We start from the raw sequence: 24,288 nt of genomic DNA on the forward strand, positions 1-24,288 counted from the left end.
TTGGATCACTTCCCCTGGAGCTGGAAAAGGGCCCCCACAGCCAGCAAGTGTGGGCAACAAGTATGGAGTGTGTGCACCAGCAGTAGGTACTAGGATTGGACTCTCTCCAGTGGCTGACTTGTAGAGTGTTAAGGAGAGTTGTGAAAGCTGTGTTTTTGCATGAGTGGTATGATTTGTCACCAGGACTAGCACTGAGGCCTGGAAAGGTCAGCGTCTGTCATTGTGGGGTGCAACGAACCGAACAGACTAAGCATGCATTTGTGTCGTAAGTCATCGGTCCATGGCTTAGTCTGTGACCTTATTCTACTCTCTCCTGAGTTCACTCACATATCTGGAGGTCAACTGGGATGCTTCTGATAATACAGTAAGTGCGATACATGCTTAGGCTTTTTGTTTTAAACTTTTTAAAGATTATTTTTCAGTTCCTGGTTTATTGAGCTCCTTTTTTCTTTATTGCCATGAATAGTTGGTGAAATCTATCAAATCACATTTTTGTGTATGCCAGGAAGCCTTTTATTTCTCTCATGTATCTGTCAGTATGTGTTAAATCAAGTTTAGTCTAAAGCTGCCTCCTTACCTATTGAAGTTCAGCCTAAAAGTTTTTCTGTACTTCGTGAACTATATCAAATGGAGGTGCAAACTGACAATAGAAATGAAACGTGAGTTTGGTGTGTGCACTTATAGGGTATACTTTTATTTGTAAAGGATTTTGCAGCCAGCCTTATATGTGCATAACCTTATGCTTTGATAGATAAACAATTTATTTTTAAGCACCGTTTACTGGGGTCTCAACAAAAGTCACATATTCAGTAGTATGGCCTCTAGGCAAGGAGTCTAGAGACCTAGGTTTTAACTCCAGCTCTGTTATCCTGTTTTACTTAGGGTCAATCATTTCAAAAAAGGATATTTTACTAGTTGCTCTGTAAGGTGCTTTCTAGTCTGCATTATTTTGTTGAGATTGCAGTAGCAGTGTATCCAAGATCAAAACTAATGATTTGCCATCTGGTTTCATTCAGCAAAGTTAATGTTCGGTCATCACATACACATTCAATACGAAGTATTCTTTTATGAAACAGTTTCCACAGTCGTTGTGGATTTTTTTTTTTTAACCCTGTATAATATGAGTTTATTTTGGACTATTAAAAACATTTCAAAACTTTAAAAAAAAAGTAGGCCCAAAGTAGATGAGATACTTTAATGGTACATATGTTGCATTATAATCAGTCAGAAACAGAACATTGGTTCGCTCCTCTTAACACACATCACGGGTTAAAGAAACATTGTCAGGAGGAAGCTGTGTTCTGAGCCTTGGGTACCTTCCTCCAGAGCCTCAGTAAATTTACTTAGTTTAGATGGGTCCAGGTGCTGACGATGATTACCCTTGTCTGCCACTAAATTATGGAGCTCTGGGGAGTTCCTTTAGCACCCCCCACCCCCTCAGTAAAACTTGTTTAGTCCTAAATGGGTCCTGGTAGCAGGATTATGAGCATTGCTTCATTGTCTTGTCAAGCTCAAAGGCCCAGGAAGGCCTGGGCAAGACTCTTGGTGAGGCTTTATTACTCATTTCGGCCTTTGTATAAGGGCACTGGCTCTCTCAGTCTTTAACATTTAACCTAACCATTCAGTCAATGCTGAACCAATTGTTATGAAGGCCTGTCTGTTTAGCTTTTGTGAGACATGGCCTGCCACAGTTGAACATGTTGGTATGAGTCTATTTCTGGATTCTCTATTCTATTACATTGATGTGTATGTCTATCCTCTACAAATACAACAGTCTTGATAACTGTGCCATATAATGCCTTATTATAAAACTGGGGCCGGGCGCGGTGGCTCAAGCCTGTAATCCCAGCACTTTGGGAGGCGGAGACGGGCGGATCACGAGGTCAGGAGATCGAGACCATCCTGGCTAACACGGTGAAACCCTGTCTCTACTAAAAATACAAAAACTAGCTGGGCGAGGTGGCGGGCGCCTGTAGTCCCAACTACTTGGGAGGCTGAGGCAGGAGAATGGCGTAAACCCGGGAGGCGGAGCTTGCAGTGAGCTGAGATCTGGCCACTGCACTCCAGTCCGGGCGACAGAGCGAGACTCCGCCTCAAAAAAAAAAAAAAAAAACTGGAAAGATTGTTTTCTCTTTTTTATTACTCTTCTAAAATTGTTCTACCTATTCTACTTTCTTTGACTTTCCAAATAAATTTTAAAATAAATTTGTCTATATCAACCAAAAATCTTGCTGGGATTTTTATAGGAACTACATTAAACCTGTATCAGTTTGGGGAGCATTGTTGTATATCATCCCAGTCATGAACGTTGTTATCTCTCTTCATTTATTTGTATTTTTTATTTATTAAATGTCAGTGTTAAAAAATTTTGAGTATACATATTATATACAGATGTTGAAAAATAAGGAAATATTTACATGTGAATTCAAGATAATATCATGTACAGTACTTGTATTTTAAAAAACTGTGACCTTATGTTCATTATTAGGATGTGTATCAACAATTGATGTTGGATGTTTATTTTGCTTTCTATAACTTTAATGAACTCACTTTTTAGTTCTATCAGGTTTTATGGTATAGCCTTGGTGTCTTCTACATAAACAATTATGACATTTACACATAAAGAGAGTTCTATTTCTTTCTTTCTTAGTCTAAGTCTTTTATCTTCTTGTCTTGTTTCACTGGTTAGAACTTATGACACAATGTTTAAAAAGGGTAGTGAGGTGAAGATTGTTGTCTTGTTTGTTATCTTAGGTAGAAACAATTCCATTTTTCATCAAATACAATGTTAGCTGCAGGTGTTTTGTAGATGCTGTTTATGAAATAGAGAAAGCTTATCTTAATTTCTGCTTTTTTTCCAGAGGGGCTGATTTTTTCAATCAATAATGTGTTAGATTTTGTCAAATAAATTTGCAATATCAATATAAAGTCATATAATTTATATATATAAGTGTGTTAGTATGGTGTATTATGTTGATATTGAACTCTGAGTTAGTCTTGTATTCCTGGAATAAAACTCCCTTGTCCATGATATATAATTTATAAAAAATATCTTTGAAATATATTTGTTCACATTTTGTTAGAGATATTTACATTTATATTGATGAGGGACATTTGCATTTATATTGATAAGAGTTTATAGCTTTTTTTGTTCCATCTTTATCTGGTTTTCGATATCAGGGTTATTATACTTGTTAATTTCATCTAAGATGTCAAATGTATTTGTTTAGAGTTGTTCATTGTATTCCTTTATTGTTCTTTAATATCTGCAGAGAGTCTTCAGTGATATCTCATGTATCATTTATGATACTGGCAATTTGTATCTTCTCTCTCTTTTGTTTTTTACAAATTTCGCTAGAATTCATAAATTTTATTGATCTTTTCAAAGAAACAGCTCTATGTGTCATTGATATTCTCTATTATTTTTCTATTTTCAGTTTTATTAATTTTGCTCTTATCTTTATTTCCTATTTGCTTTGAATTTATAACCTAAATATTTTTCTAGATGCTTGAGGTGAGAGCTTAGATTATTGATTTGAGACTTCTTCTTTTGTCTAAACTAATCATTTAATTCTACACATGTTCCTCACAGTAATACTTTTAGCAGTGTTCCACAATTTTAGATATGTTGAACTTTCTTTTCCTTCATTGCAACATACTTTTAAACATTTTTCCTTGACACTTTCTCTTGACCCAAGGATTATTTTAAAATGTGCTGCTAACTTAGTTTTCAAGTATTTGGAGATGTTCACTTTTAAACATTAAATTCTGATTTGATTTCATTCTGGCAGGAGAACATACACTGTGTACTTCAAAATATCTTAAAGTGTTATTTATGTCATTGTTCAGAATAGATCTAATTTGGTACTTGCTTCATGGGTTCTTGAAAAGAAAGTGTATTCTGCTATTGCTGTGTAGTATGTTCTATAAATTTTTTTAGATTCTGTTGATTAATGCTGTTGTGGAGTTCTATATCATTGCTAAATTTCTGTGTAGTTGTTTTTATCAATTGTTGAGAGATATGTGGAAGTCTCCAAATGTAACTGTAACTTTTTAAATTTCTTTTTTCAGTTCTACCTATATTAGCTTCACATTTTTTTTGGTGTAGTGTTTGGTGCATATGTGTATTTAAGATTACTATGTCTTCTTGGTGGGTTGATCCTTTATTGTTACGTAATTTTTCTCTCTGTCTCTGGTAATTTCCTTTTACCTGAAGTCTACTTTATCTATTCTTAATACAACTGCCTTTACTTTCCTTTGATTACTGTTTGTATATCTTTTTTCAATCACCTTACTTTCAAACTGACTATATTATTATATATGAAGTAAGTCTTATAGACATCATATAGATGGGCCATAGTTTTGGTTTTTTACCACTCTGACAATCTCTATCTTTTAATTGAACATTTAGATCATTAGCATTTAATGTAATTACTGATATGTTATGGCTTGAGTATAACATTTTGATTAGACATTTTTAATTTATATTATATGGATATGTTAGAGCTTCAGTCTAATATATCTGTGTGTATATATAATACATACATACATATATGTATATACATAGATATATGCATATATACACATGTACAAATATATGCACATATGTATGCATGTATTCATATACATATGTATATGTGCATATATTTGTATATGTATACATATATGTGCATATATAGAGCAAAATTTTGATATATTGCTTTCTAACTTTTCCCTCTGCTTTTTATTTCTCCTTTTATATTTATTGGCTTACTGTGGTTTATAGAAATTTTTTGAATTCTGTTTGGATCTACATATACGTTTTGAAGGTCATCTGCTTGCATAGCTTTATTAGTGGTTACTCTATATAGTATATTATATATACACAACCCATCACAGTCTACTAGTGCCATCATTTTATTCGTTCAAGTGTAGAAATCTTAGTTCTCATTATATATTTTACCCTTTCCCATTTAGAATACAATTTTCTTAAATACATTTAAAACTATATCAAACATAATATTTTTTCAACCGTTAAACAATTTAGATGACTCACGATGAGAAAGAGACTATCGGCCGGGCACGGTGGTTCAAGCCTGTAATCCCAGCACTTTGGGAGGCCGAGACGGGCGGATCACGAGGTCAGGAGATCGAGACCATCCTGGCTAACACGGTGAAACCCCGTCTCTACTAAAAATACAAAAACTAGCCGGGCGAGGTGGCGGGCGCCTGTAGTCCCAGCTACTTGGGAGGCTGAGGCAGGAGAATGGCGTAAACCTGGGAGGCGGAGCTTGCAGTGAGCTGAGATCTGGCCACTGCACTCCAGTCCGGGCGACAGAGCCAGACTCCGCCTCAAAAAAAAAAAAAGAGAAAGAGACTATCGTTTTTGTACACATTGTTTGCCTACTAGGTTCTTTCTTTTTTCCTGATGCCTCAACATTTCTTCTTTTCTACTTTTTTTTTTGTCTTTGGAGAATTTCCTTTGGCCATTGTTTAGAGTAGATATGCTGGTGAAAAACAAAAAGCTCTCCAGTTGCCTTCATCTGGTAATGTCTTAGTAAATATATAAATGCAGTCTTTAATTTCATATTTACCATTTGTAGTTATTTTTATTTTTTCTGTGTATTTAAATTTGCATTTGATATATTTTATTTAGCTTGAAGGTTTTTCTTTATTATTTCTTAGAGCAGGAATATAGCAATTATTTTCTTAGTATTTTGATATTTTGGGGGGATATTGTCTTTATTTCATCTTTTTTTTTTTTTTTTTTTAAGAACAGTTTGGCTGGATATAAAAGCCTCAATGAATAAGTACATATTTTATTCTTTCAGTATTTCTAATATATCATTCAACAATCTTTTTTAATGTGATTTAAAAACCCATGAGATCTATATTAACATTTTTGACTGTACAGTATTGTTAACTATAAGCAAACTATTGTATAGAAAATCCCTAAAACTTTTTATCTTGCATTATTGAAGCTTTATATCCACAGAACAGCAACTCTCCATTCTTGCTTTCTCCAGCCCTTGATAATCACCATTTTACCTTCGCTTTTATGAGTTTGATAAATTTAGATATTTCATCTAAGGGAAATTATATGGTATTTATCCTTCTGTGAATAGCTTATGTCACTTAGTATAATGTTTGGAGAATTCGTCTATTTTGCAGCTCATGACAAGATTTCCTCATCTTATTGTTAAATAGTATTCAAGTGAATATATATATAACACATTATCTTTCACCATTCATCCATTAGTGGACATTTAGTTTCTTCTACATCTTGGCTACTGTGAATATTGCTGCAATGAAAGTAGGAATGAAAGCATCCTTTCTAGATCCTACTTTCAATTCTTTCGGGCAAATAGCCAGAAGTGGGGAGCCTGGATCATTTGGTAGTTTTACCTTTAATCTTTTGAGGAAACTCCAGACTGTTTTCCACAGAAGCTTCATCATTTTACATTATCATAATGATTCCCTTTTTACAACATCCTTGCCGACACATCTTAGGTTTTGTTTCTTTGATAATAGCCATCTTAAGGGTAATATCTCATTGTGGTTTTGAGCTGCACTTCCCTGATGTTTAGTGACACTGGACATTTTTTCATATACGTGTTGGCCATTTGTATTACATCGTTGGAGAAATGTCACTCAAGTCATTTTGTCATTTTTTAATCATTTTCTTTTTCTTTTTTTATTGATTTGTAGAAGTTCTTTATATGTTTTAGATTTTAATCTCTTATCAGATATATGATTTACAAATATTATTTCCCTTTCTATAACTTGCTGTTTTACTCTATTGATTGTTTGCTTTGCTGTGCAAAAGCTTTTCAGTTTGATATAGTCCCATTTGCCTATTTTTGCTATTTTTCCTTGTGTTTTTAATGTCATAACTAAGAAATCATAGGCAAGACCAATGTTATGAAATATTTCTATTTTGTTTTCTTCTAGGGGTTTTGTGGTTTTAATTCTTTTGTTTAAGTCTTTGATCCACTTTGAATCTATTTTTGTATGTGGTGTAAGATAAGAGTCCAATTTCATTCTTTTGCATATGGATATTCAGTTTTCCCAAATTCATTTGTCAAAGAGACTGTCTTTCCCCATTGTGTTTTCTTGCCACCCTTGTTGAACACCCATTAACCATATGTGCATGGATTTATTTCTGAGCTCTCTATTCCATTGGTCTATGTGTCTTAATACTGTACTGTTTTAGTTTATTATACTTATTTATACATAGTGTTTTAATTGTTGTGGCTTTATAACATATTTTTAAATAATGAGGTGTGAGGCCTTCAACTTTGTTCTTTCTCGAGATTGTTTCAGTTATTTATAGTCCTTTGTAGTGCCACATGAATATTAGCACTGCTTTTTTATTTCTATAAAAATTTTCTTTAGGAATTAAATAAGGATTGCACTAAGTTCATAGTTACCTCATGCAGTATGAAAATTTTAACAGTGGCAAGTCTTCTAAAATGTGAACATAAAATACCTTTCCATTTATTTGCGTCTTCCTTAAAAAAAAAAAAAAAGTTTTGTAGTTTTCAGTGCATAAATTTTTGCCTTTTTGGTTAAATTTATTCCAAAGTGCCGGGCGCGGTGGCTCAAGCCTGTAATCCCAGCACTTTGGGAGGCCGAGACGGGCGGATCACGAGGTCAGGAGATCGAGACCATCCTGGCTAACATGGTGAAACCCCGTCTCTACTAAAAATACAAAAAACTAGCCGGGCGAGGTGGCGGGCGCCTGTAGTCCCAGCTACTCCGGAGGCTGAGGCAGGAGAATGGCGTAAACCCGGGAGGCGGAGCTTGCAGTGAGCTGAGATCCCGCCACTGCACTCCAGCCTGGGTGGCAGAGCAAGACTCCGTCTCAAAAAAAAAAAAAAAAAAAAATTATTCCAAAGTGTTATATTCGTTTTGATATTATTACTGTAAAAGAGATTGTTTTCTTAATTTCCATTTCACATTGTTCAAGGATGGTGTATGGAAGCACAAGTGATTTTTGTGTGTTGTGAAGTTAGTAGATGCAAATTTTTTATCAAAACCGTATCTAGCCAACTTAACAATTTTGAAATAAGTAATATACATTAAATTGACAAGTATAAAATATAAATACATGTTCCGAGATAAATATTTAAGATAAATACATCTTAAAGTATTGAGTGAGAAATTAGCAGATTAAGTTGTTTAGCACAATAAAATGTATTTAAATTAAAACACAGTAAATCACTGAATAATAGCATCTATTTTTAAGGAAACTAAAATATACCAAAAGTTATGCCAAAATCACTGGGAGATAAACTGAAGGAGCAGGAGATGGAAAATTGGAGTAGACTTGGAAAATACAGAGGGAAAAAGGAGATATTGACCTGTGTAAGTAAGATAGTGTGCCATGAAGAATGAGTATGTGGAAAACAGTTTTCTGAACCTTAGTTTCCTTTGGGGAATCAATAATTTTATAGCAAATACTTAAGACCATGACACTAAAGGAGAACACCTAGGAAGAGAATGTAGAAAACAAATCAAAGTTAAACAAAGTGCATTGCATAAATGAAATATGTAGTGTCTCTGAAGTAAAGCTAATATAATTTTTAAGATATTGGAAATACTGAACTGAAATCAATATTCCTGAGAAAGAGTGTGAGATGAACAAAGAAGGTTTAGTTTGTTAACATGGAAAAGCATTGGTGAAGTTGACAATAGCAATTTCAGATAACAGCTGGGATAAGAGAAAGAAAAACTAGGAGAAGAGTGATGTCAGGTTGAAGAGAGGAAGTAAAGAGAATATTGACAACTTTTAGCTTTAGGGTATAGCAAATACTGAAATACGGTGATACATGGAGGATAATTATATTTTAGAGGGTGCTCCTGTTTGGCCAGCTTGTAAAATGCAAGATAGTCAAGAAGGATTCACTAAGTGAATAAATGCAATTTGATGACCATAGGTAACTAAATTTCAGGGAAGTATGTGTCTTCTTGTCAGTTGGACATAGAAAAATAACAGTAAAATTTGAGTTTATGCTCCTTATATAATTGACTTAGTTTATGAGACATTAATATGAAAGTACTGTGTTCTATAGTTTCTCATTTGTTTTCTAATTTGGGTAAATCTTAAATATTAGAAATATATACCCAATTTTCCTTACTAGATTCACAATTAGAGATAAAATGAAACAAGTAGATTTTGATCCTCTTTCATGCAGGTCTTAGAAAAAAAATTATACTGTTTTTTATTTTTGGTTAAGAGCTCTACCTCTCTTTCCAGACTCTGCTTTTTTAAAAGCCCCTTTAAAGAAAATGAAATATCCAATTATTCTGTTGTGAAATAATTATGTGACCTATTCAGCAGTCTAATATTAATTTAGTTAGATGCTTAGAGACTTAAAACTCATTATAGTAATGACTTTATGGGATACACTCTAGTTTCTCCTTCAGGAAAATGTCATTGAAGAAATAGATTTTTGGTAGTTATGAGAAATATATAGCACATGTTTTCCAGACAAAAGTAATAACTGCCTATTAATCTGAAAATTGTGATCATTGAAAAGAGGACTCACATCATCTCCTTCTACTTAGATTTTTCTTTTCATAAAAAATGGACTCATCAGGTTATGTCAAATAAAATATGGTTTAATTATTAGACTGGTCCTTCACATGACTGAGAATGTATAAAATATACAGAAATGTTGGTGGGCCTTCCAGTGATGTTGAGAATGCACTCCGTTTTGTGATCAATACAGTACTTCCAGAAAGATTTTATCAGCTCCTGCATGAGGCAAATAGAAGTAATTCCTTCCTTCTCTTCTCACTCCTGGCAAGTGTTCATTCACATGCTATAGGATTTGGCATCCTTAGAACCTGAAAGGATCCTTATGACACAGTCTCGTATCTGTTTGGTTTTCACTCCATAGACAATAAGGTTCATAGTGGGTGGTAGGAGCAGATAAATATTAGCTACAATGATGTGGCAAGAAGGGGGGATTGTGTGTTCTCCAAAGCGGTGGGAAAAGAAGGAGAAGAAAGCTAGAGTATAGGAGAAAACAATGGCACAAATGTGGGCAGTGCAGGTATTAAAGGCCTTCTGCCGAGCATCTGCTGAGGAGAGGCTGACCACTGCCCGGAGAATCATGGTATAAGAGACTATGATACGCAGTATGTCAAAGCCCCCAATCAGAAGGGCAACCATCAGACCATAGATGGCATTGACCTTGACATTCCCACAGGACAATTTGGCTACAGACATGTGGTCACAGTAGGTATGGGGAAGTATATTGCCTCTGCAGTAGGGCAAGCGCTTGGTGAGGAAAGTAAAGGGAATAATGAGTAGTACCCCTCTCAGGAAGGTAGCAAGCCCAACCTTTGCAATGACAGGATTTGCGAGGATAGTTGAATAGTGTAAGGGATAGCAGATGGCCACAGCGATCCAGGGCCATAAGCATAAGCACCCCAGACTCCAACCCCCTGAAGGTGTGGATGAAGAACATCTGGACAAGGCATTCATCAAATCCAATGTCCTTGAGATGAAACCAGAAGATGCAGAGGGCTTTAGGGATTGTACTAGAGCACATAACAAGGTCAGTAAAGGAAACCATGGCCAAGAAGTAGTACATGGGTTTGTGCAGGGCATCCTCATAGCGAATGAGGTAGAGGAGTCCACAAATTCCCTACCATAGCCACAACATACATAGAGCAGAATGGGAAGGAAATCCAGAGTTGTGTGCCTTCCAGTCCTGGGACTCCATTCAGAATAAATGAAGCTGGTATTAGGTCTGTTTTGTTCAGTGTTAGCATGATAAGTCTGGTAGGTTATGAAATAGCTCAAAATTTGAGCTATTTGGGTTTTCCTAGAGTTAAGAAAAAGACAAGAGAAAATATAGGTTATGTTTACTGTCTCCCTCTCACCCCAACTTTTAAAAATTCCATAATGCATTTTAATGGTCCAATAACAAAATTTCTGAGGAATAATTTTGTTTGTCTGTTGAGTTTTATTGATTGATTAATTTATTGATTCAGTAAAAAATTCTTATTGAGCAGTCTAAGTTTTCAACACAGATGCAAATCAAACATTAATTCTTTTATAAAAAGACATATTCCCAATCTCATAGATTTATAATCAAGTATAATTCTGACTTTTCAAATGATATTTTTATTAGAATATCTTACTTAACTGTAACTATACTCATCTCAATATAGATGTTATTTTAAAGAAGAGTCATCTGATTACCTCACTGATGATCCAAGAGATGAGATGCTGACTTTTAAATTTTTATTCTTAATGAATGACTGATATTTATTAATAGGTACTCAGGCACTGTTCAAATAATTTGGAAATTTTAGTTAAGTTATTACTCAATGAAGTTTGGAGTCTCAAAAATTAGTAAATTTATTGGGTGTCTATAGTCAATAATAATTTAATTGTATATTTTAAAATGACTAAAAGAGGGCCAGGCGTGTTGGCTCACTCCTGTAATCCCAGCACTTTGGGAGGCTGATGCGGGTTAATCCGAGGTCAGGAGATCGAGACCATCCTGGCTAACGCGGTGAAACCCTGTCTCTACCGAAAATACAAAAAATTAGCTGGGCGTAGTGGCAGGTGCTTGTAGTCCCAGCTACTCGGGAGGCTGAGGCAGGAGAATGGCGTGAACCCGGGAGGCGGAGCTTGCAGTGAGCCGAGATCCTGCCACTACACTCCAGCCTGGGCGACAGAGCAAGACTCCATCTCAAAACAAAGCAAAACAAAACAAACAAACAAACAAAAAACCAACTAAAACAGTATAATTGGGTTGTCGGTAACAGAAAGGATAAATGTTTGAGGTGATGGATACCCCATTTACTTTAATGGAATTTTTTTTTTTTTTTTTTTTTCAGGCAGAGTCTTACTGTCACCCAGGCTGGAGTGCACTGGTGCGATCTCGGTTGCAACCTCCACCTCCCAGATTCAAGCAATTCTCCTGTCTCATTCACCCGAGTAGCTGGGACTGCAGGCACACGCCACTATGCCTGGCTAATTTTTGTATTTTATTGGAGATAGGGTTTCATCACATTGGTCAGGTTGGTCTCGAACTCCTGACCTCAGGTAATCCAACCGCATCAACCTCCCAAAGTGCCGGGATTACAGGTGTGAGCCACCGTGCCTGGGCCTTTAATGGGATTATTACACATTGTATGCTTCTATCAAAATACCTCATACACTCATAAATATATACACCTACTACGTGCCCACAAAAATTTAAAATTAAAAAAGTCAATGAAGTTTTGATTCAGTATTTTCAGTTTTCAAGATATCTTTTTTGTTCTTTATGTATCTAGTCAACACAAACTAGAAGATATCCAAATGCATACATACACAAAATATAGAAAGTACTTCAACAATATCAGTAAGAAAAAGTTGCAGGAAGAAACATACACTTCAAAAGAGAAATAAAAGTGCCAATGAACATGTAAATAGGCAGAAACTTTTATATTAATCAGAAAAAAGTAAAAATTATATCTCTCATGACAAAGCACCTTTTTTTGGTGTGTAGTGACATACCAAACTGGACAGCTAAAATGAAAAGAACTAAAAATACCAAGCATTGGCAAAGATGTAGAACAACTGGAACTCTCGTTTACTGCTGGTAGATATGTAAATTAGAACAACTGTTTATTGGATATCTCATAATGATAAATATACACATGACCCTCATTGCCATTTCCAACAAAACTATATATATATATATATGTTTACTAGAATACATCAATTAGAATGCTTATTGAAACATGATTTGTAGTATAGCCTAAACCCGGAAAAGAACTAAATGTTCACCAACATCAAATGGGTAAATAAATTTTGGTACATTCCCACAATGAAATACCATGTAACAATAAGAATAAACAATCTATGACTATATGCATAATACAGACGAATCTCGCAATATGTGTTAATTTTTAAAGAAATACTTAAAATTGTATGTAACACCTTGTGTTCTTTAAATGAAATACAAAAAATGGATCAAATTATTCTTTTTATAAAGTGAGAGAGAGTGATAACTGAAAGGCAGTGTGTGGTAGAAGGGTCTTGTGAGTTGCTGGTCATGTTCTCTTACTTGATTTGGTTGTGAGATATACAAGATTCAGGTTGTAAAAATCAATCAACATGTAATTGTATTAATTGTAAAATTGCATATGTATGTTAGAATTTATAATAACAAAAATTTAACTGCCAAGAGGATTAAAGGACTTAGTATGTTAAAACATGCTACCACATTTTAAGTGCTCAATAACCATATTTGTATTTTCTTCTCAGGCTTCCAGTCATTTTGGCAATACTTACAAAAATTAACACCGTAGGAATCACGAGTGCCATCAAACGAACTCTCTTTTGTGCCCCATTAGAGGAGGTATTCATCCTGCCCTCCATTAATAAACTAAACTATTTTAAGATTATTGTCTGATAGGAAATACAGTCACTTGAAAATTCTGCCTTATTGGGTAAGATCAAAAGGACAGATCAGATTTATCAAAAGGCAACTTGTTTTGAAAATAGTAGAAAAACACAGGTTAAACTTGTTAATAGGCATGCTCTTCAAGGATGTGTCGTCGAGTCATTACAGAACGTTAGGGTTATACTGGGTGTCATAGGAGCACCTGTGTGTCTGACCTAGACTCAGGAGATGCTCCTAGAGAAGAAGACAGATGCTCTCAGACCTGGAACATGATTAGAATTCTGACAGGTCAAAGTGGTAGGAACAACATTCTCTTCCTCTTGCTGTTTGCTATTTCCTACTCATATCACACTGACACTCTCAGCTTTGTGATAGGCAAACCTCTATTTCCTTGGTGCTCCCTTTGCCCACTCCCTTCAAATGTAGCTAATCCCTATACACTCTGCAAGCAAAACCATCATTAGGAGGTCTCAAATGTCCTTTGAACATGATAGTGACCCATCCTTTAAATTATTTTAAGATAATGTAGCTACCAACAGCCATGATTACAGGTAATAAGTTGATTTGTTCAAATAATTATTCTCTTTAATTATATTTCCCTCATGATATTATGAAAATCAACTTATATTTAGGAATTCTCCAAAATTCAGTGAAATCACTGATGTAAGCACAGTGTCTGGTAAAACATCCTCAGAGCTGAGTAAATCAAATCTCTCATATTAGATACTCAATAAATGTTAATTTTAAAATAAATAAATAAACAAATAAGTGAAGAAGTGAATTAATCACCCATCACACTTTATTTTGAGAATTATTAAATTATAATCTAAGTATTATTAGATTGGTGCAAGCATAATTGTGGTTTTTACCATTAATGACAAAGCCACAATTACTTTTGCACCAACCTAATATTACTTGGAATATGTAAAAGAAAGCACTAGAAGAAAAAAAAGAGAAAGTTTTACTTAAAATTACCAGAAAAGATAAACAAAACAAGGCATCTCTCTCATAAAGCAGAGAAACAAAGAGACTACAAAGTGGAAAGAAAAAAATAAGAAGACAAAGCCAGAACAAACATTGGTTTTGGATATAAAAACAATTTAAACTTCCCATCAAGTTGAAATAATTCCAATTAATTTTTAAAATTATATATGCAGTATAAGATTTCATCAGAATGAAAATTATACACAAACGTTTAAAATATATGCAAACATAACATTTTTAGATAAACAGTGTACCTCATACTTGGAGAGGATATACTAATAGTAGGAAAATGAATTCAAAGCTAAAACACGCAAGTCAAGATCGCTTTGAGAAGATAAAACACTTAGCATTGTATAATTAAAGGTAATTGTACCAAATTATTTTTTTGTCCAGGTTTAATAAGGTTTTTCTATAATACAAATAATGAAAAACACTTAAATTCACGTTCTCACTTTGTTGATATGGAAGGACAATGTCAGTATGAGGACTTACCAAAGTTACACTTACATTACATAGCAGCTTATAAACTAATTTTTAATTTTCTAATTAAGGTAAGTGGATGGTTCAAAAATTGAAATTTTAGCTTTGGAATTTTAAGAAGTGTGTTAATTGTTATTTTGTGAAACAGCATAAAAGATAGTCTTTTCAATACATGAAATGTTTTTCTTTGACCATCAAAATTACAAGTTTCTGCCTTTCAGACAGAATTTATATACTGTGAATTTATATTTTATATTTGTAGTCACCATTATACTTTTCAGATTTCTTACACATGCCTCATTTTTCAGATGTTTTACAATATATTATTAAGCAAAATAACTAACATTAATGACAGTGGTAACAATCCATTTATAAAACTACTTTTTCTATAATTTATAAAAATTTATTACAAGCTACTCAATAGGGTCATGATTCTTTTCTCCATCTCACGTTAATATATGGAACAGTATCTTTTTTTTTTATTATTATACTTTAAGTTCTAGGGTACATGTGCATAACATGCAGGTTTGTTACATATGTATACTTGTGCCATGTTGGTGTGCTGCACCCATCAACTCGTCAGCACCCATCAATTCATCATTTATATCATGTATAACTCCCCAATGCAATCCCTCCCTCCTCCCCCCTCCCCATGATAGGCCCCAGTGTGTGTTGTTCCCCTTCCCGAGTCCAAGTGATCTCATTGTTCAGTTCCCACCTATGAGTGAGAACATGTGGTGTTTGGTTTTCTGTTTTTGTGATAGTTTGCTAAGAATGATGGTTTCCAGCTGCATCCATGTCCCTACAAAGGATGCAAACTCATCCTTTTTTATGGCTGCATAGTATTCCATGGTGTATATGTGCCACATTTTCTTAATCCAGTCTGTCACTGATGGACATTTGGGTTGATGATTAGGCCCCGGTGTGTGATGTTCCCCTTCCCGAGTCCAAGTGATCTCATTGTTCAGTTCCCACCTATGAGTGAGAACATGCGGTGTTTGATTTTCTGGAACAGTATCTTAAATGTGATGCTCAGTACTTGTTTTTGGTTATGCATTGCTTTGTAAATAGCAGCTCAGGATGCACTTTTGCAGCTTCTCTTCGAGTTAAAGTGACTATTTCAAGTAATGAAAAATGCTATTTTTAATGTCTGCACATTGAATTATGTGCAGAAAATATACTTGTAGATCTATATTGAAAATATACTTGTAGATCTATATTGAACCTGCACATATCCAAGTATGTGTTCATCATTCCACTGCATGTGGAATAAGTATCCATGTGTTAGAACTAGGTAGAGAAAATAGGGGAAGCATAAATATCTCCTAAACCGAAAATAGAATGTATTTTCTTCTGAGATTACATGCACACTTTTATCTAAATACTAGATAAATATCTTATTAATATTTCCTATATTTTCTTGTTTTAGGTATGACTTTAGCCACTAAAACTGGCTTTATGCTTACACAACAATTTAGTACCCATCTTCAACACATTTGCAGAGCTCTCCAAGAACTACATAACTATCTAAGTATTATTAATAACTTACAAACGTATGCAGTTTCCTTTCTAAAACAAATTTAAAATAGTTTCTACACATCAAAGTTCAACTTCTTCTGCAAAGAAATTTGACTTCACTATGCTGGAGTGTGGAAAGAGTCATTGGAAAAGTAATCTTGATACATGTTATCTTCTATTTAACCTAATTTTTAAACTCTGTAAGCAATAAATTTGTTTTTTGTTGTTGTTGTTGTTCAACCACCTCCAATCTAGTAGACCCACCTTCTCATATGAGTGTTGCTTGTTCCATGTAGATTAGATTTTGCTACTGCAAACAGATGAAACAAAAGTCCTATCTCAGTCTTTCCAGGAAATAACCAAGGAAAATTAGACTGTGATTTGGGGGAAGTAAAGGACAGCAGGTAAGAAGCAAGAGGAATGGGTAAATATTCTTTGACTAGTCTCTCATTTCTCCTTGTTATGGGGGTAATCCACACTTGACTTCCACCACTAGTGAAAAAGGATTCCCATTTAAATAGAGAAATACACAGATAATCATAATCACCATAATTCACAATGATTTTAATGCTTGACTTGGGAAAATAAACGTTTTGCAAAAGAACTCAACCTCACACAACACTTCTTCCTTCCAACTATGTGATTGGAATCAATGACTTAGCAGGAAAAATGATAAACAGCCGAGATATACCCAAAACCTCTCTTCACTTTATCTTGCTGCCCACAGAAAATAAATTTTGTCACTATCCCCTCTTTTGTATATTTTCAGTACCTTCATGTCTGGATAGCAGAACAGTGATCTGTAAACAATCTACTCCAGGTGTTAAGAATCTTGGTCAAATGGAACAGAACAGAGTCCTCAGAAATAATACCACACATCTACAGCCACCTGATCTTTGACAAACCTGAGAGAAACAAGAAATGGGGAAAGGATTCCCTATTTAATAAATGGTGCTGGGGAAATTGACTAGCCATAAGTAGAAAGCTGAAATTGGATCCTTTCCTTACTCCTTATATGAAGAGTAACTCAAGATGGATTAGAGACTTAAATGTTAGACCTAATACCATAAAAACCCTAGAAGAAAATCTAGGTAGTACCATTCAGGACATAGGCATGGGCAAGGACTTCATGTCTAAAACACCAAAAGCAACGGCAGCAAAAGCCAAAATTGACAAATGGGATCTAATTAAACTAAAGAGCTTCTGCAGAGCAACAGAAACTACCATCAGAGTGAACAGGCAACCTACAGAATGGGAGAAAATTTTTGCAACTTACTCATCTGACAAAGGGCTAATATCCAGAATCTACAAAGAACTCAAACAAATATACAAGAAAAAAACAAACAACCCCATCAAAAAGTGGGCAAAGGATATGAACAGACATTTCTCAAAAGAAGACATTCATACAGCCAATAGACACATGAAAAAATGCTCATCATCACTGGCCATCAGAGAAATGCAAATCAAAACCACAATGAGATACCATCTCACACCAGTTAGAATGGCAATCATTAAAAAGTCAGGCCACAACAGGTGCTGGAGAGGATGTGGAGAAATAGGAACACTTTTACACTGTTGGTGGGATTGTAAAACTAGTTCAACCGTTATGGAAAACAGTATGGCGATTCCTCAAGGATCTAGAACTAGGTGTACCATATGACCCAGCCATCCCACTACTGGGTATATACCCAAAGGATTATAAATCACGCTGCTATAAAGACACATGCACACGTATGTTTATTGCGGCACTATTCACAATAGCAAAGACTTGGAATCAACCCAAATGTCCATCTGTGACAGACTGGATTAAGAAAATGTGGCACATATACACCATGGAATACTATGCAGCCATAAAAAAGGATGAGTTTGTGTCCTTTGTAGGGACATGGATGCAGCTGGAAACCATCATTCTTAGCAAACTATCACAAGAAGAGAAAACCAAACACCGCATGTTCTCACTCATAGGTGGGAACTGAACAATGAGATCACTTGGACTGGGGAAGGGGAACATCACACATTGGGGCCTATCATGGGGAGGGGGGAGGAGGGAGGGATTGCATTGGGGAGTTATACATGATATAAATGATGAATTGATGGGTGCTGACGAGTTGATGGGTGCAGCACACCAACATGGCACAAGTATAAATATGTAACAAACCTGCATGTTATGCACATGTACCCTAGAACTTAAAGTATAAAAAAAAAAAGAATAAAAGGAATATTTTGGTTTTCCTATTCCTTGCATTAAAAAAAAAAAAAAAAAAAAGAATCTTGGTAAAAAAAAATCACAGTCCTAGAATGAATATATGTCCAAGGCCATGAGCCTATAAATTCCTTTATGTATGAAATATTGAACTGAGCCTTAAAGAGAAATATGTGTTATGTGTCCCAAGGGGATGTTTAAGAATATCAGAGACACAGATGCTGGTGTGAGAATCAAGTTAACCTCTATGGGAAGAGGAGAAAGAACAAGAACTTTCCATTCTTAGTGTCCAAATAATGATACATATATAAGCAAATAATCGCATATGTGTGTGTTTGTGTGTTAGAGTGTATATATGAGTCAGGGAGAGAATGAAAGTGAACACAAGTTCTTTTAATAAAGACTAGGATTTAATACTTACTGCAGATTAATGTTTTCTTCTTTTCCACTGCCCTGTGGGAAAGATATCAAAAGCATAGAAGTAGAGAATGTTTTGTTCATTCATAAACTGATCCATTTTCTAAATTTTTTGTATTAATATATCATTTTACTTCTTTTAATTAATGTTCATTTAGAACTTTCTGCTTTCCAAAGCAGGCTGGGAACTATGCAAATATAGCCCTAGGTTCAAAAAGTTTAGTTTTTTAATAAAATTTTTACTTTTTCAGGTGAGACAAATGAATTATGAATATTTGGGTGATCTAAAATGTAATCAAAAGTTTAAACTTATTACACTTATACATTAAATTAGGAAAACTCAGAGGAATATACAAACCTTGAAATAATCATCATGATACAATAATTAAAAATTTATTATTGCTAAAAATAACTGATTACAATTTATATCCATTTTATGAAGATAAAAATAATAACATGTGCTGAGTAACCTGAAAAAACATAAAGGTGTTTATAAGGAAATTAAAAGTACTCATAGTTCTAACACTTAAAATGAAGTTGTGGTATAGATTTATCTTAATTAAAATCATATATATGTATTGCTATGCATTAACTAGATATGCTTTAACAAAAATTATCATGTTGTATTATAACATAAATGTTATAATTTTAATTTAACATTATAAAACTAGTCCATTTCAAAACAGAATTACTATAGCTGATTAAAAGTTCATGTTAGATGTGTGTAATTCATGTAACATAGCTTGATCTTATATATGTAGATCCTTTTGAAAGAAATACTATGATAAGTGAACATGGGTATGATATTTCTATGACATTTCTTACCTGATATTTTCCTCAAAATAAATTTTTATTGTGTATTAGGGTCCCCATTTATTCATGACAATAGTTACATGCCAAGTTGATAAGATCTTGTTGTCTAATTGACATTTAACTATGCTACCGTAGTAAGTACACTGGATTTAAAAATTTTATATTATTGGTTTTAATACATTGTGACAGTAGTTACTTGTACTATTTTCACTTATTTTTCTTTACAGCGCTTGTTGATGGTATTGAGTGATCTCATTAACAAGAATAAGATCTGGATTGGTTTAATGTTTTATATGTGATTGAAAAGAATAAATATTGTCTACGACTGGGGTGTAGGCTCAGTATATAGTCACAAGAAATGCCTCTTTTGTTAGGCTTACCCACTTTTTGTATTCCTTTTTTAATTGTTGTATAAATTGTAGATGTTTGTCATGTACAACACGATGTTTTGAAACTATATATATACACACACACACACACATTGTGGAAAAGGCTAAATCAAGCTAAAGCTAACATATATGTTATGGTGAGAACATTTGAATCTCCCTTATTGTCCAAGAATACACTACATTTCTGTTACATATAGATATGATGCTGTACAATAAATTTCTTGAACTTATTCCTCCTATATAACTATGTTTTTGTTTTATTTTATTCTTTTTTTTTTTTTTTTTTTTTAGAGAAAAATAGGCTGCAAAGCCTGGTTGGCCTTGAACTTCTGGTCACAAGCAATTCCTTCCCATTGGAATTCCAAATAGCTGGAACTAATTTTGTAAACTTTGACCAATGTATTTCCAACCCTCTCTCTTACCATGAACCCAACATCCCCGGTAGCTGGGACTACAGGTTTGCACCACCATGCCCTCCTTTTTTTTTTTTTTTGGTATTTTTACTAGAGACAGGTTTCAATATGTTGGCCAGGCTGGTCTCCAACTCCCGATTTCAAGTGATCCTCTCATCTCAGCCTCCCAAAGTGCTGGCATTATAGGCATGAGCCACTGTGCCCAGCCTATCTCATATTTTCTTTATCCAGTCATCCATTGATGGACATTTAGTTTGATTCCCTATCTTTGCTATTGTGAATAGTGCTGAGATAATCATACAAATGGAGATATCTTTTTTATATAATGATTCATTTCCCTTATGGTAAATACAGAGTAGTGGAATTGCTGGTGGTTCTAATGGTTCAAATGGTGGTTCTAATTTTATTTCTTTGAAAAATCTCCATACTGTTTTCCATAAAGGTTGACCAATTTACATCCCCACTAACAGTATATAAGTTCTCTCCATGACAAAATCCGGTGTGTATACACATTTTAATCACAGGTATTCTGACTGATGTAAGATAATATTTCATTGTGGTTTTAATTTGCATTTCTCTGATGATAAGCAGTATTCAGTACTTTTTCATATGTTTGTTGGCCACCTGTATATTTTCTTTTGAAAAGTGTCTGTGTCCTTTGCCCACTTTTGAATGGTGTTGTGTTCTTGTTGAGTTGCTTGAGTTCCTTGTAGATGATGGATATTACTTCTTTGTTAGACACATACTTTGCAAATATTTTTTCCCATTCTGTATGTTGTCGGCTTACTGTGTTGTTTCATTTGTTTTGCAGAAGCTTTTTAGTTTACTTATGTCTCATTCATCTATTTTTGTTTTTATTGCATTTCCTTTCAACAACTTACTCATAAATTCTTTGCCTAAATATCCAGAAGAATTTTTCCCAGGTTTTCTTCCAGGATATTTATAGTTTTAGATCTTGTGATTAAATCTTGAATCCATCTTAAATTAGTTTTGGCATATAGTGAGAGATAGAGGTTCAGGCTCATTCTTCTACACACAGTTACCCAATTTTTCAGCATCATTTATTGAATAGTGTGACCTTTCCCCAGTGTTTATTTTAGTGACTTTGTCGAAGATCAGTTTGTCATAAGTATGAAGCTTCATTTCTGAATACTCCATTCTGTTTTACTGATCTATGTGTCTTTATTTATACCAAAGCTGAGTAAGGACACAACAAAAAAGAAAATGCTGTTACCATACATTTTGGTTAATATGCTGTTTTGGTTACCATAGCATTGTAGTTGAAGTCAGATAATGTGATGCTTCCAGATTTTTTCTTTTTACTTAAGATTGCTTTGATTATTTGGCTCTTTTTTGGTTTCATGTGAATTTTAGAATTGTTTACTCTAATTCTGTGAAAAATGATGTTGGTAATTTGATAGGGATCACATTGACTCTGTAGATTGCTTTGTGTAGTATGGTCATTATAACAATATTGATTCTTCCAATTCCTTAGCATGAGATGATTTTCCATATTTGTTTGCATCATCTAAAATTACTTTCATCAGTGTATTGTAGTTCTCCTTGTAGACATCTTTCACCAGCATAGTTACATGTATTCCTAAGAATTGTATATTTTTTTCTAGATATTGTAAATGAATTTGAGTTCTTGGTTTTGTTCTCTTCTTGATCAGTATTGGTGTATAACAATGCTACTGATCTATGTACTTTGATTTTATGTCCTGAAATGTTACCAATGTCAATTTTCAAGTCTAGGAGCCTTTTGGATGAGTCTTTAGGGTTTTCTATATATAAGATCATATCATCAGCAAATAGAGATAGTTTGACTTTCTCTTTTTAAATTTGGATGCCTTTTATTTATGTGTTTTCCCTGACTGCTCTAGAGAGAGCTTCCAATATTATGTTGAATAGGAGTGGTGAACATGGGCATCTTTGGCTTGTTCTAGTTGCTGGGAGAAATGATTTCAACTTTTCCCCATTCAGTAATGATGACTGTTGGTTTGATGTATACGGCTTTTACTATTTTTTAAGTATGTTCCCTCAGTGCCTAGTTTGTTAACAGTTTTTATCACGAAGAGATGATGAATTTTGTCAAAAGCTTTTTCCACATGTATTAAAATGTTGTTTGTTTGTTTGTTTTTGAGACCCAGTCTCACTCTGTTGCCCAGGCAGGAGTGCAGTGGCACAATCTTGGCTCACTCCAACCTCTGCCTCCCAGGTTCAAGCGATCCTCCAATCCTCCTGTCTCAGCTCCCCTAGTAGCTGGGATTACAGGCATGCACCACCATGCCTGGCAAATTTTTGTATTTTTGGTAGAGACAGGGTTTCGCCATGTTGGCCAGGCTGGTCTCAAACTCCTGACCTCAGGTAATCTACCCACCTCAGCCTCCCAAAGTGCTGGGATTACAGGCATGAGCCACTGGCCAGTCTTTTGTTTTTAATTGTGTTATGCTCCTATGTTAGGCCTCAGGGGCATAAGGGCATGCATTTGTTGAACCACCTTTGCATTTGTTGAACAACCTTTGCATGACTGGAATAAGACCCACTTCACTGAGGTGTATTGTCTTTTTAACGTCCTGTTGGATTGTCTTGTAGTATTTTGTGAAGATTTTTGTATCAATTCTCATCAGGAATATTTGCCTGCAATTTTCTTTTGTGTTGCGTCCTTACCTGGCTTTGGAATCAGGATGAAATAGGGATTATAGAACCAGTTAAGGAGGATTACCTCCTCTTCAATTTTTTGAAACAGTGTCAGTATGATTATTACTAAATCTTCTTTATATGTCTGGTAGAATGTGGTTGGGAATTCCTCTGGTCCTAGGCATTTTTTGTTAGAAGATTCAGTTGCACTACTTGTTATTGGTCTGATCAGTATATCTACTTTTTCTTGATTGAATCTTAGGAGGTTGTATGTTAACCAGAATTTATCCATTTTTTTAGGTTTGCTAGTTTGTATCTGCAGAGATGTTCATTATAGTCTCTAATAATCTTTTATATTTCTGTGGCATCATTTGTCATGTCATTTTGATTGTATCTGATTTTGTTGTTCCAATTTTCTTTTTCCTTCATGAATCTTGCTGTGGTCTATCAATTTTGTTTATCTTTTCAAAGAATCAACTTTCCATTTTCTTTATCTTTGTATTTTTCTGTCTCGATTTCACTTAGCTCTTCTCTGATATTTGTTCTTTATTTTCTTATGCTAACTTTCGGTTTTACTTATTCTTGTTTGCCTGGTTCCTTGAGGTATAATGTTAGGGTTTTAAATTGAAATCCATCTATATTTTTAATGTTGGCATTTAATGCTATAGACTTCCCACTGAGCACAGCTTTTGCCATTTCCCAAATGATTTGGTATATTGTGTCTCTATTTCATGTGTTTCAATGTTTAAAAAATTTCTGCCTTGATTTTGTTGTTTATCCAAAGATTATTCAGAAGCAGATTGTTTAATTTCCAAGTATTTGTATATTTTTGAGACCTCCGTTTGGTATTCATTTTTAGTTTAATCCACTGTGGTCTAAGAAGATGCTTGATATTATTTCATTTTTTGAAAGTTTATAGAGACTGGCCAAGCATTTGAGCAATTTTTGAGAGTGTTTCATGTGCCAACAGAAAGAATGTATGTTCTGTGGTTGTTGGGTAAAATGTTGTGTAAATGTCTGTTTAGCATTTAGTC

At 34.4% G+C, this 24,288-nt stretch overlaps 1 protein-coding gene across 1 annotated transcript; it reads right to left on the reverse strand.

Annotated features, from left to right (window-relative positions):
• Nucleotides 1–9,799: 9,799 nt before the first annotated feature.
• LOC117080983 (olfactory receptor 52N4-like) lies at nt 9,800–10,764 on the reverse strand. Its single transcript, XM_033206501.1, is given in 3 exon segments — nt 9,800–10,391; nt 10,393–10,631; nt 10,633–10,764. Coding segments are annotated over 3 exon segments (963 nt in total).
• Nucleotides 10,765–24,288: the final 13,524 nt, after the last annotated feature.

The sequence above is a fragment of the Trachypithecus francoisi genome, unplaced genomic scaffold, assembly GCF_009764315.1.
Source record: "Trachypithecus francoisi isolate TF-2019V2 unplaced genomic scaffold, Tfra_2.0 Lachesis_group8, whole genome shotgun sequence".
Taxonomy (NCBI): domain Eukaryota; kingdom Metazoa; phylum Chordata; class Mammalia; order Primates; family Cercopithecidae; genus Trachypithecus; species Trachypithecus francoisi.